Source organism: Narcine bancroftii, chromosome 1 (assembly GCF_036971445.1).
Source record: "Narcine bancroftii isolate sNarBan1 chromosome 1, sNarBan1.hap1, whole genome shotgun sequence".
NCBI lineage: Eukaryota > Metazoa > Chordata > Chondrichthyes > Torpediniformes > Narcinidae > Narcine > Narcine bancroftii.
The window spans coordinates 195,559,763-195,572,152 of NC_091469.1; the positions used below are offsets into that span (position 1 = coordinate 195,559,763).

Consider the following 12,390-nt stretch of genomic DNA (forward strand, 5'->3'; position numbering starts at 1 on the left):
GACCTGAACATTTGTAATGGGGATAGTTGGAAGTTTTGATGTCAGGGATCTTGTTTTTTTTTATTATTATTGTTTCCACAGTGCAACCACCTATCCCGTATCTGAAAACAAAGTGGTGTGTGCTGGGCTGTCATTTGGAAGGCCACTATTTGCAGAATAGCGCAGCTCCGACCGAGATGTTGCCTTCTTCATTATGGCCGGAGACAGATCGTGTTGGAATGATCAGGGATTCCATGTTGACTAATCCTCTATTAATAAAGGTAAGGACTTGAGGAGTCACAATCTGTGCAAATGGGGAAACAAAATGCAAAATCTGTTACCAATTGTTTGTTTTTGCGGAATGCAGTGTTGATTCTGCACAAATATACTTGGAAAGGGTTTGATCGTTTAGTGAGGATTAAAACATGGAAGAGCAGACAGAAACTCTAGATCAGTGGTTTTTAAACTGCCCCCACTAAACTCACATTCTACCTTAAGCAATCCCTATGCCGTAAGTGCTCTGTGATTGGTAAAGGATTGTTTAAGGTGGTATATGAGGGGGAGGGGAAGGTTGAGAATCACTGCTCTAGACCCAATTGTTAATGAAATATTTTGCTTGATAAAAATTGTCATTGGCCCATTTCCTTTGGAGTTATGAAACCGTGCACATAACGAGTCAATTAGGGACGATTAAAACAGTAGTTTCAAACTTTTTCTTTCCACCCACATACCACCTTAAGCAATCCCTTGCTAATCACAGAGCACCTGTGGCATTGGGACTACTTAAAGTGATATATGAGTGGAAAGAAAAAGAGTTGAGAACCATTGGAATGAAGCTTTTGTGATTTATCTCTCAATTCTAAGTGGATCTTGTTAACCCTTGGCTAAGAAATCTCTTCATTAATGATTAAATATTTAATTCACTGAGGACAGTGCAGTTTACCTTTGTACTGTGTCCTTTGTCACTACATCTCACCTATGGATCATAGTACAATACATACAAAACCTTGACTATTGAATTTATTTGAAACTTTTTTAAGCATAGGCTACAATTCATAAGCTGCACTGATCCACAAGCAAACCAAGTCATGGAAGTGCAAGCTCACACTGGCTGGCATTACAATGGTCCCAGTGGGAGGGGCTGAAAAGGATCATGGGAGTGATGCTGATAAGCTCTCAGAGAGTTCCAGTAAAGTCAGTTGGTTGGTTCAAGTCAATCACAGCTTCTGTGTGATTTTTTTTCTTTCATTCACTGCACAGCACACCAACCACAGTGGTGACCCTGACGTTCCAAAACCAGCATTTTGGACCCCATGTTGCATGACACGAGTGCACAGAACACAGTCTCGCTGAAGCTGCTGACCTTTTGGACCTCACAGCCTCTAGTCTGATTTGAACAGGCTGAGGCCCAGTCTCGGGTCAGGCAGATCACCGCAGACTACACAAGATATTGTTACATGGTCAGTTTTCTTGACCAGAAGACTGCCGGGTGAATTATTGACTTCTTGCATCAACCGCCAGCCGCCAACAGGTATGAGGCATTTAAGGCACTCCTTATCTGTACCTTTGGCCTTTCCTGCTGCGAATGAGTAGCACAGCTGTTTTACATGGATGGCCTGGGTGACTGCACGCCATCCACCCTTATGAACAATATGCTGGCGTTAATGGATGGCCACAGGCCCTGCTTACTGTTCGAGCAGATACTTCTCGAACAGATGCCGGAAGATATCCGCCTATTTCTCGCGGATGACGACTTCAGTGACCCACACAAGTTAGCAGCCCGTGCGGATATCATGTAGCACACCAAGCAATATGGCGGGGCGTCCATTGACATAATTTCTGCGTCACCCCTCGCAACTCGTCTCTCTCTCTCTCCACCCCTCCCCCAATCCATTGAGGAGGCCGGCGACAGCCGCAGCAGATGGAGACTTGAACTCGGAATGGTTGTGTTTCTATCATCAGAAATGGGGTTCTGGAGCCCACCACTGCCATCCACCTTGCTCCCATCCAGGAAACACTGGGGCTGGCCGTTGCTGATGGCTATGATGGTTGGCCACCAAGACAGCCTCCTTTGTCTATGGGACCGGCACTCAGGTGCAGTATTTCCTTGTGGACACAGGGGTGGAGGTCAGCGTCTCACCCTACTCAAACCGAGACACCTGCACTTTGGAAATCGCAACCGTCCCACACCGCAACCAATTATAGTAGCATATGCACATATGGAGAGAGGACCATCCTACTCAAGTTCAACTCCTGCTATTTTACCTGGACTTTCACTTTGGCTGATGTGTCTCAGCTCCTGCTGGATCTGAAACGGCACCATCTGGCCATGTTTCACACCATCCTGATAAGTAATGTACAATACGCAAGAATTGAATTATTTATTGTCATATGTATCAAGATACAGTAAAAACTTAGTTTTGTGAGTCATGCAAGGTGCTCACAGAAGTCGCCACAACCTGGCACCTTTTTTGATATACCAAATTAAAGTTCACAGTTTGAATCCTGCGCTCTCTGCAAGGAGTTTGTATGTTCTCCCTGTGTCTGCATGGATTTTCTCTGGGGGCTCCGGTTTACTCCCACCCTTCAAAAATATACCTGGGTGTAGGTTAATGGATTCATAGGGCTGAATTGGCCTGTTACAGTGCTATTGTCTAAATAAAATTTATTTTAAAATGATCTGGATGAGTCTCGGTTATCCGTATGTCATTGGTAATGTAATCTGTTGAATCTCAAATGTCAAGGCTGGAGAAGAACTAGAGGACAAAAAGTCAAAAGTCTGATGGAGGAGGAGAAGGAATGTCAAAGGGGGAAAAAAGAAAATAAAAACTACTGAAAGAGGAATGCCACACTCAAGTCAGAAATGTGTTGCCCACCCATAGAGAATATAATGAAGGCTTAGAGTACACAATCTTCCCAATTAAGAATGGGTTTTATTCACTCATTTGAAAATAGAAAATTAAAATGAAGAGAAAAAAATATTTGAGGATTCAGGGTCAAGTGTGCAGGGACAATAATATCTCAGTATGGTGCAAATAAATAATTTTAACTTTATTTTCCATTTACTGATTGCCTTAATGAGTATTAGTTATAGTTTGACAGTTAATTTTACTATTAATTATATAATTTGAAAACATTTTAGTACTAATATCTAAATGAGTGTCATCCAATTTTATACTTTGTTCCAGGAAATCTTACAGTAAGCACATTGTAGGTTTGTTATTTTCCACTTGGTGGCGCCAGTGCAACAGCTGAAATGAGATACAATCTAACCTGTGCCAAAATTCTGTGCAAAATGTTACTTGTAATTGGAAATACAAATTTATAATGTCTCTAACAATAATGTATTAGTGAAATATCATGGAAAAATGTGAAATAATCTGTTTTATTAGTTACATGTTTTAATATGGTAAAATGGAGAATACTGTACATAAATGAGATTTGCCAAAATTTATGCATCTTAAAAGGTAGACTTGTTTACTAAGGATTATTCAACGTATAATATTTACAATTTTACTGTTCAGTTTTAAGCTGAGGAAAATTCATCATTAAAAATAAGTATAAAAATTTACTTTAACTTTTCTTACCACAGGACACATTAGCAGGTTGTGATCATTAAGAAAGCTCTTGTGAAGCATAAATTCTGGGCAGAATGGTATTTTTGTTTTATACTTTTTATTGTGACAAGAAAAGATGTTACACAGAAATATGATCACATCACCTTTCATTACACTGCAGTAACTTTTATTGGCATTTCACATAACATTTTTGTCTTGTGGTACATTGTGGTAATTTAATTTCTACTAATGTTGTTGGTGGTGTATCTAATGTGTCTGTATGGCTGAAGCAAGTAAGAATTTCAGTGCATCTGTGCATTTATATGATATGTTTATATGATAAAAAAAACATATCATTTATCATATCACATCACATTCAGTACACTCATCCTCAGTTTTTATTCTCCAAACAAGCTTCTCATGACCATGATTTGTTCAGATCTAGCAACAAATGCTTTTCATTTTTTTTCTCCCTTGAGATTTCAGGTAGGTTGATTTTAAATGTAGCTTATAAAATACTTTTTGCCAGATCAATGTAATGACTCCATTGCAATAAAATTAATTCCTCTGGCTATATAACTATCATCAACAAAAATATAAACACTTCAACAATAATTAAATAATTATGTTCGCTCTCCAGAGCACGTCTGCCCGGGCTGCGACCTTCCAAGGATCATTGAAATCCTTGTCCATGAACAAGAGTCAGATATTCTCAGGCAGCTGCTCCAGAAAGATTTGCTCAAAGAGCAGGCAAGGCTTGTGGCCCACGGTTAGAGCGAGCATCTCGCTCATTAGGGCAGATGGGGCCCTGTCCTCCAATTTGTCCATATGCAACAACTGGATGTCAAGCTCGCACTAGGAGACCCTGAAAGTGTGGGTTAGTAGCTCTTTGAGGGCCACGTATTTGCCTTGCTCCAGAAGCTGCCACAGGAAATTTATGACTCTTGCCACTGTGTCCTGATTGAGGTAGAAGTAGCAGGTGTTGGTGGCGGCATTGTGGTGAAGCTGGAATTGAGCCTTGGCCTGCTTAAACCACATGTGTGGCTGTGACACCCAAATCATTGGAAGTTGAGAGTGTCCACGTGGATGATTACTGGCTTCACTTGATCTGTCATCTTCAGGTCCAACTGTCGGGGTCACCAATTTAGCGTTTGCACTATGCGAGCGTGGAGAAGAATGACACACACACAAAGTCTTGCGAAATGAGACTGGTTTTTTATATGGGCCCCAGTTGCTGATGTCAGTGTCCTGCATCATTGGAGCACAAGCCTGGGATTGGCTTACATTCCTGCCAGAGTTCCCCATCTTCCCGCTGTGCAAAGGACACCTGGTACGGCTGCTGGCGTCATCCCCAAATCCACGTGGTTGCTGCGTTCATCGCCCATTTTGCTGGCTGATCCGTGTCTCCATGCGCAGGCCACTACAATATAAACATAAAACAACAAATCATTTTTGCATCATCTTGAGTAGGTTAGCAAGGTAGAAAGTGTTTGAAGAATATTTTAACTTTTGATTGTGATGCTGTTTGTAAATATTGGGCTATTATTTCCATTTTTTAGACGTGTAAATAAGAAATTAGTGCTAACATTTGCTTGTGTAGTATACATTCCCTTCAACTACATCTTTCAATTTTAGTGAAAAATTATTTGCAAAGGAAAATAGTAGACTGCTGCACCTTCCACAAAGTCTGTAATTTTCCTATTGGGTTGTCTGTGCAATTGATTTTCCACTTGGTTTTCCACATGATTTTACACCAGTGAAACAGCTTAAATGAGATTCCAGGAATTTTGTCTCAATTACACTGCCTTTGTTCATCTACAACCTTTCAAATCTCTGCATTTCCCTATTTCTAGCTTTATTTACTCCTCAATTTAATAATTACATATTTGGCACACTTTCTATCTTCCACACTCCTTTAAGAATGATCCTCCAACTGCACTGTCTGCCCCTTTATCTCTTCATGCAGTGTAATGTCAGTCTTTGGCTGATAATACACTTGAAAAGTGCCTTGGAATGCTTTACTATGTTTAGCTGCAGTATAATTGGAAGTAGATTTTTCTCTACGTTTAATGTCATTTGGATGTAGTGTTAAGAACCAGTAGGTATCTTATAAAATTACCTTTCACTCATTTGATCACATCCCCAAGTTCTACTTCAACAGTTTAATACACAATAATTTTCCAAATTCATTTTCTGCATCATTAACAGCCTTATAAGACCAGCTGTCTAGCGATTCATTTCTTGTGGAGAAGCTTTCCTCATAGCTCAGACATGCAACATGATCCAGACGTTAGCCAGAAGAAAAAAACATTTCTAATAGATCAACCAACCAGTATTGTAAGATTTATTTATTGACTTTTTCAGATTTTTTTTTAATTGAAATTTTTCACAATAGGTGAGTATCAGCTACAGCACAATTGCATCTCATTTAAGGTAACCAGTATGTTCATGCTGCTCAAGATTTAAAGCATCATAATTCTAACTTTTTTGCCTATACTTCATATTTAATTTATGTGACTAGCAGAATGGCCTTAGCACTCCTAGCAATTTATGAATTTAGGGTAAAACTGAAGGGACAGAGCCTCATAGAAGCCTTTTTGCAAATATCAGCCTCAATAATAGTTCAAGCAGCGTCATGTTCAAGTTTTTAATTTTATTTCGTTAAGCAGGAATATCAATGTAAAACTGATATATTTACACATTCCCAACATTAACATTCATCAGTCACATTAAAACATGATAAAGCTTGCATATCTTTAATTTCGAAGAAAGATAAAGACACAATCTCCTATACACCAATTTTCTTACTGAACGTTGATGCTAAAATTTTAGCCAATAGAATGGAAAACATTTTACCATCAGTTATTTCTGAGGATCAGATGGGGGTTATTATAAACTGATATTCCTATTTTAATATATGTTGCCTAATATTATCTATTTGCCCTCTGAGAAAATTCTTGAGTGTATTCTCTGTTTGGATGCAGAAAATGCTTTTGATTGAATAGAATGGTGATATCTGTTTACAATTCTTGAAAATTTTAATTTTGGCTCAATTTTATTACATAGAGAAAATTAAAGTATTCACTTCCATCCACCACAATTCTTACTAATTTACAACCATCTCAGCCTTTCAATCTACAATGTGGTACTTGTCAAGGATGCCCATTAAGTCCCTTATTATTTGATCTGGCGATTGAACCATTAGCAATTGCATTTCATGAGTGCAAAGACATTTTGGGGATATGGAAGAAAGGGATTGAACACAAGGTCTTATGGAGATAATCTCTTACTTTAAAACTATTTATTTAACAAGGTAAGATACAAATAAAGAGTAAAATATAACAAAACAAGATTTTCTCCCTATATAACCCTCTCCACCCTCCCCTTCCCTCCCTCCCAACCTCCCCCTCCAATATTTACTCCCCCCAAAAAATAAAATGGTTAAAATACATATTTATCAATAGTTTGATGCTGCGGATGATGCCAATCCCATCTAATCAAAAACCATTATATTTCCAAACCCACACATTTCTAATAAGGATTCCACACTTTAACAAAGAAAGAATAATTATTACACAGATTATAAGTTATAATTTCCAAAGGAATACAAAATCACAATTCAGTATGCCAACTTTGAATATTTAATTCAATTTCATTCTTCCACATAATCGCTATACATTTCCTAGCAACTACTAGAGCTAACCGAATAAATGCCATTTGAAATTTGTCTAGTTTTAAACCAAAAGTCAATGTTGTGGCATATTCCAATAAAAATAATAACAGATCAAGTATTAATTTAAATTTTAATAAACCTTCCAAAAACTCCATTATCCTATACCAAAAAGGCTTAATCTTTTCACAAAGCCAAACTGAATGTAAAAAAAGTACCAATTTCTTTTCCACATCTAAAACATACAAATGAAGAACTAAAACCATATCATTTTTAACTTCTCAGGAGTTGAATACAATTGATGTAAAAAATTATAATGAACTAAGCTATATCTCATATTAATTAATTGAGTCAAACTATCCTCACACATAGTCATCCACTCTTCCTGGGATATTGGAATAGATAAATCTTGCTTTTCATTTGAAATCCAGTTGCCTCCCTTCCTCATTATTTTCACAATTTAGTCAACTTTCAGGATATAAATTGAATTTGCAAAAAAGTGAACATCTTCCTTTGAATTCTCCTGTATTAATGTATGATTTTCCTTTTTAAGATAATTAAAAATCTATTGATCTACCTTGGTATAACAATTACAAAGAACCATAAACATTTTTATGGAGATTACTTAAAGGGATTACTTAAAGTGGTATGTGAGTGGAAAGGAAAAAGGCTGAGAACCACTGTTTTAATTATTTCCCAAAATATTCCTATGCCCCATTAAAATATTCTTAAGCCCCATATCCCACCAAAATATTCACACACCCCACTGATTTAAAGCCACAGCAGCAATTCCTAATTATGCACACCACTAATTATGCCTTGACAACCAGAAGAACATCCATTTTTGCCTACTCTGTTTCCTGTTTGCCAACTATCTTCAATTCGTGTCAATATGTTTTACTATTTACACAGTGAGTTACAGAGGAAAGTCTGCAGATGCTGTGATTGTAGTGCAATACAAGTCAATGTAGTGTAGGTATCTGATATCCTTGTGGGGGTCAAATTGAAAGTTTTGGAAAAAGAGTTGGAAACCATGTGGCATAAGATGCTGGTGGAGGCAAATAACTAGGAAGAATACGACTCTGGAACCCAGCCTTGTGATTATAGTTAATGTAGCATTGCTATCTTTGCTTAAATATATTACATCTTCGCATTTCTGCGATAATGTTTAATGTTGTACATTATCAAATGCTTTCAGTAAATTCTAGTGCATCTACTAGATTCCCTCTATTCACAGTACATGGTACTACTTCAAAGAATTCCAAAACATCAATCAAGCATGATTTTCCTTTTCGTAAAACTGCATTGATTTTGCCTAATTGTGTTGAATTTTTATGTGCCCTGCGATAATGTCTTTAACAACATGGTTTTTCCCGATGACAGTCATTATGCTAAATGATCTACAGATTACTGTTTTCTATCTCTCTTTTTGAATAAAGGAATTTCATTGCAATTTTCCAATGTCATGAAAACTTCCCTATATGTAGTTAATTTTGGAACTTTAAAACCAATGTGTGAACTACCTTACAAGCCAACTTTTTAATAACCAAGGATGAAATCCATCGGAATCCAGAGCTCCAAAAATTTGCTTGATATCAATTGCCTGGTATTTACCATTTTACTGAATTCTCTCCTCTCTTCAAATACTGATTTTCAGCAATTTCTAGAATGTTACTTGTATTCCCTATTTTGATGATAGAACAAGGAACAAATATTAAACAGAATGGTGATTGGTTGGAGTGAATGCTACAGGTAAGGAACAATAACAAAAAGAGGGGAAGCTCAAGTGGAGTGACTCGTGTAGAGCAGTAAGTGTGTGAGTGCCGCAGTGTAGGTGTGAGACTTTGAGGTTTTGGCTCGCGAGGCTTTGGCGAGGAGACGCAGACCACTGCTTTTGCAGTGGTGATATAAAAGTCACCAAATTACAGCTAATTAAAGTAGACATGCAGGATCAGGTGATGTGTTTTAGCTGGTGGACCCCATTGTGGTTCCTGATGACTACATCTTCAGCAAGTGTTGATTGCTCAAAGAATTCAGATTCAGAATTGTTGACCTGAAATTTGAGCTCCGAACACTGCAATATATCAGGGAGGGGAGAGGTACCTGGACATAGTGTTTCAGGAGGCAGTCACACCCATTAGAATAGTTGCCTCAAATTTGGCCTGTGGTCAGGGACAAGAGGGTGTGATTTCAAATCAGTTAGGTAGTGGAATCCAAGTGTCAGTGCTGGAGGAGCCTCAGCCTTTGATTTTGTCTCACAAATCTGAGATTTTTACTTCTTATTGTGGAAAAGAATGGGGAGGGGAAAGATCTAGTTGTTGTGATCCATGTGGGTAGCACATGTGGGTTTCAGGGGACGGGTCCGTGAGGCGGGTTGCATCGTCGAGCTTTGCTTTGAGGTTTGCCTGGAAGTTTCCTCTCGCTTCGTCTGACTGCAGGTTTCCAACATTGAACCTCTTTCTGGGGGCTTTATTGTTTCTGGGCTTTGCCTTGAAGTGAAGGTTGAGCTTGCAGCGAACCAGCCGGTGGTCAGTGTGGCATTCCGCGCTAGGCATGACCCTGGTGTGGAGCACATCTCGTTTGTCACTTTCTCACACCAGGATGTAGTCCAGGAGGTGCCAGTGTTTGGATCGGGGATGCATCCAGGTGGTCTTAAGGCTGTCCCTCTGCTGAAAAAGGGTGTTTGTAATGACAAGCCGCTGTTCTGCGCAGAGCTCCAACAGGAGGCGCCCATTGTCGTTGCACTTGCCGACGCCATGCTTGCCCAGGATTCCTGGCCAGGTTTCTGAGTCTTTGCCGACAGGAGCGTTGAAGTTGCCCAGGATGACAACCTTGTCGGCTGTAGGAGTGCGTTGGATGAGGTTGCGCAGGTCGGTGTAGAACTTGTCCTTTTCTGCTGGTTCCGCCTGGAGGGTTGGAGCATAGACACTGATGAGGGTGATGTGACGCTTGTTTTGAAGGGGGAGTCGCATGGACATGATTCGGTCCGAGAGGCCTGTCGGAAGGTTTTTGAGTTTGGAGGCAATGAAGCTCTTGACCATGAAGCCTACACCAGATAGGCGTCGTTCATCCGAAGGCTTGCCAGACCAGTAGAGTGTGTAGCCCGTGCCGCGTTCTTGGAGGCTGCCTACATCTGCCAGGCGGACTTCACTGAGAGCGGCTATGTCGATGTCAAGTCTGAGGAGTTCATGTGCAATGAGGGCAGACCGACGTTCAGGTCGGTGGCTGTCAGCCTTGTCTAGCATGGTTCTGATGTTCCAGCATGCTAGCTTGAGTTCGTGAGCATCTTTTGAGGGGGAGGACGTGGAGGGGGAGGACGTGGAGGGGGAGGACGTGGAGGGGGAGGACGTGGAGGGGGAGGACGTGGAGGGGGAGGACGTGGAGGGGGAGGACGTGGAGGGGGAGGACGTGGAGGGGGAGGACGTGGAGGGGGAGGACGTGGAGGGGGAGGACGTGGAGGGGGAGGACGTGGAGGGGGAGGACGTGGAGGGGGAGGACGTGGAGGGGGAGGACGTGGAGGGGGAGGACGTGGAGGGGGAGGACGTGGAGGGGGAGGACGTGGAGGGGGAGGACGTGGAGGGGGAGGACGTGGAGGGGGAGGACGTGGAGGGGGAGGACGTGGAGGGGGAGGACGTGGAGGGGGAGGACGTGGAGGGGGAGGACGTGGAGGGGGAGGACGTGGAGGGGGAGGACGTGGAGGGGGAGGACGTGGAGGGGGAGGACGTGGAGGGGGAGGACGTGGAGGGGAGGACGTGGAGGGGGAGGACGTGGAGGGGGAGGACGTGGAGGGGGAGGACGTGGAGGGGGAGGACGTGGAGGGGGAGGACGTGGAGGGGGAGGACGTGGAGGGGGAGGACGTGGAGGGGGAGGACGTGGAGGGGGAGGACGTGGAGGGGGAGGACGTGGAGGGGGAGGACGTGGAGGGGGAGGACGTGGAGGGGGAGGACGTGGAGGGGGAGGACGTGGAGGGGGAGGACGTGGAGGGGGAGGACGTGGAGGGGGAGGACGTGGAGGGGGAGGACGTGGAGGGGGAGGACGTGGAGGGGGAGGACGTGGACCTGTCCTCGGGCCTGCGCAAAGGAGCTTTTAGGTGGAGTGCAGTGCGCGCAGTACTGTCCCCACCCTTTACACCCATGGTTCGTGTGCCGTGGCCAAGCAAGCTGGGACGTGGCAGCGAGGTCCTTGGGTCGTAGGTTTTATATCGGAGTGGCCTTCTCCTATGCAGGTTTCTTACCCAGGCTGGAGGGGTCTGCCTCCCCTCCTAGGTCGGTCCATACTGCCCGGACCGGGGCCGAGGCCGCTGCAGCTCACCCTGTGCCTGGACTGGGGCCGCCGCCTCCCACTCTCTGCCCGGATCGGGGCCTCCGCCTGCCTCACTCGACCGAGGCCGGGGCCGCCGTCTCCCCCTTGCTCCTGCCCGGATCGGGGCCGCCGCCGCCGCCTACCCTTCGCCCGGACCGGGGCCGGGGCCGCTGCTGCTCTCCCTGTGCCCGGACTGGGGCCGCCGCCTCCCACTCCCTGCCCGGACCGGGGCCTCCGCCTGCCTCACTCGACCGAGGCCGGGGCCGCCGTCTCCCCCTTGCTCCTGCCCGGATCGGGGCCGCCGCCGCCGCCTACCCTTCGCCCGGACCGGGGCCGGGCAGGGAGTGTAATCTCTATATTCCCCATATTTACCCAATTTGCTTTTTTTATCTCACATCTCCCAATATCCTTCTCCTTAGTGAATACCGAAGAAAAGAAACTGTTCAATATCTCCCCCATTTCTCTAGGTTCCACACATAGTTTTCCGCTCTGATTTTCTAAGGGACCAATTTTGTCTCTAGCTTTCCTTTTACCATTAACATATTTGTAGAAATCTTTTGGATTAGTTTTCACCCTGCTTGCCATAGTTTCCTCGTACCTTCTTTTAGCTTTCCTAATTCCTCTCTTAAGATTCCTCTTACATTCAATGTATCTTTCAAACATCTCCTTAACTCCATGCTTCTTATATCTAATGTACGCCTTCCTTTTTCTTCGAACCAAGTTTCCAATATTCCTTGTAAACCACGGCTCTCTCAAACCTTTTGCCCCTCCTTTTAACCTAACAGGAACATAAAGCTTTTGCACTCTCAAAATCTGATCTTTAAAAGACTTCCATCTCTCTACTACATCCTGCCCATAAAACAAATTGTCCCAATGCACACC

At 43.0% G+C, this 12,390-nt stretch overlaps 1 protein-coding gene across 5 annotated transcripts in view; it reads left to right on the forward strand.

Annotated features, from left to right (window-relative positions):
- cfap77 (cilia and flagella associated protein 77) overlaps window positions 1–12,390 on the forward strand; it is a 177,901-nt gene that overhangs the window by 364 nt on the left and 165,147 nt on the right. For all 5 annotated transcript variants that reach the window (XM_069887141.1, XM_069887121.1, XM_069887127.1 and 2 more), the window contains exon 2: window positions 82–260. In XM_069887141.1, the coding sequence (XP_069743242.1) occupies window positions 177–260 (84 nt within the window). In that variant the 5' untranslated portion in view covers window positions 82–176. The remainder of the gene's footprint in view (window positions 1–81; window positions 261–12,390) is intronic.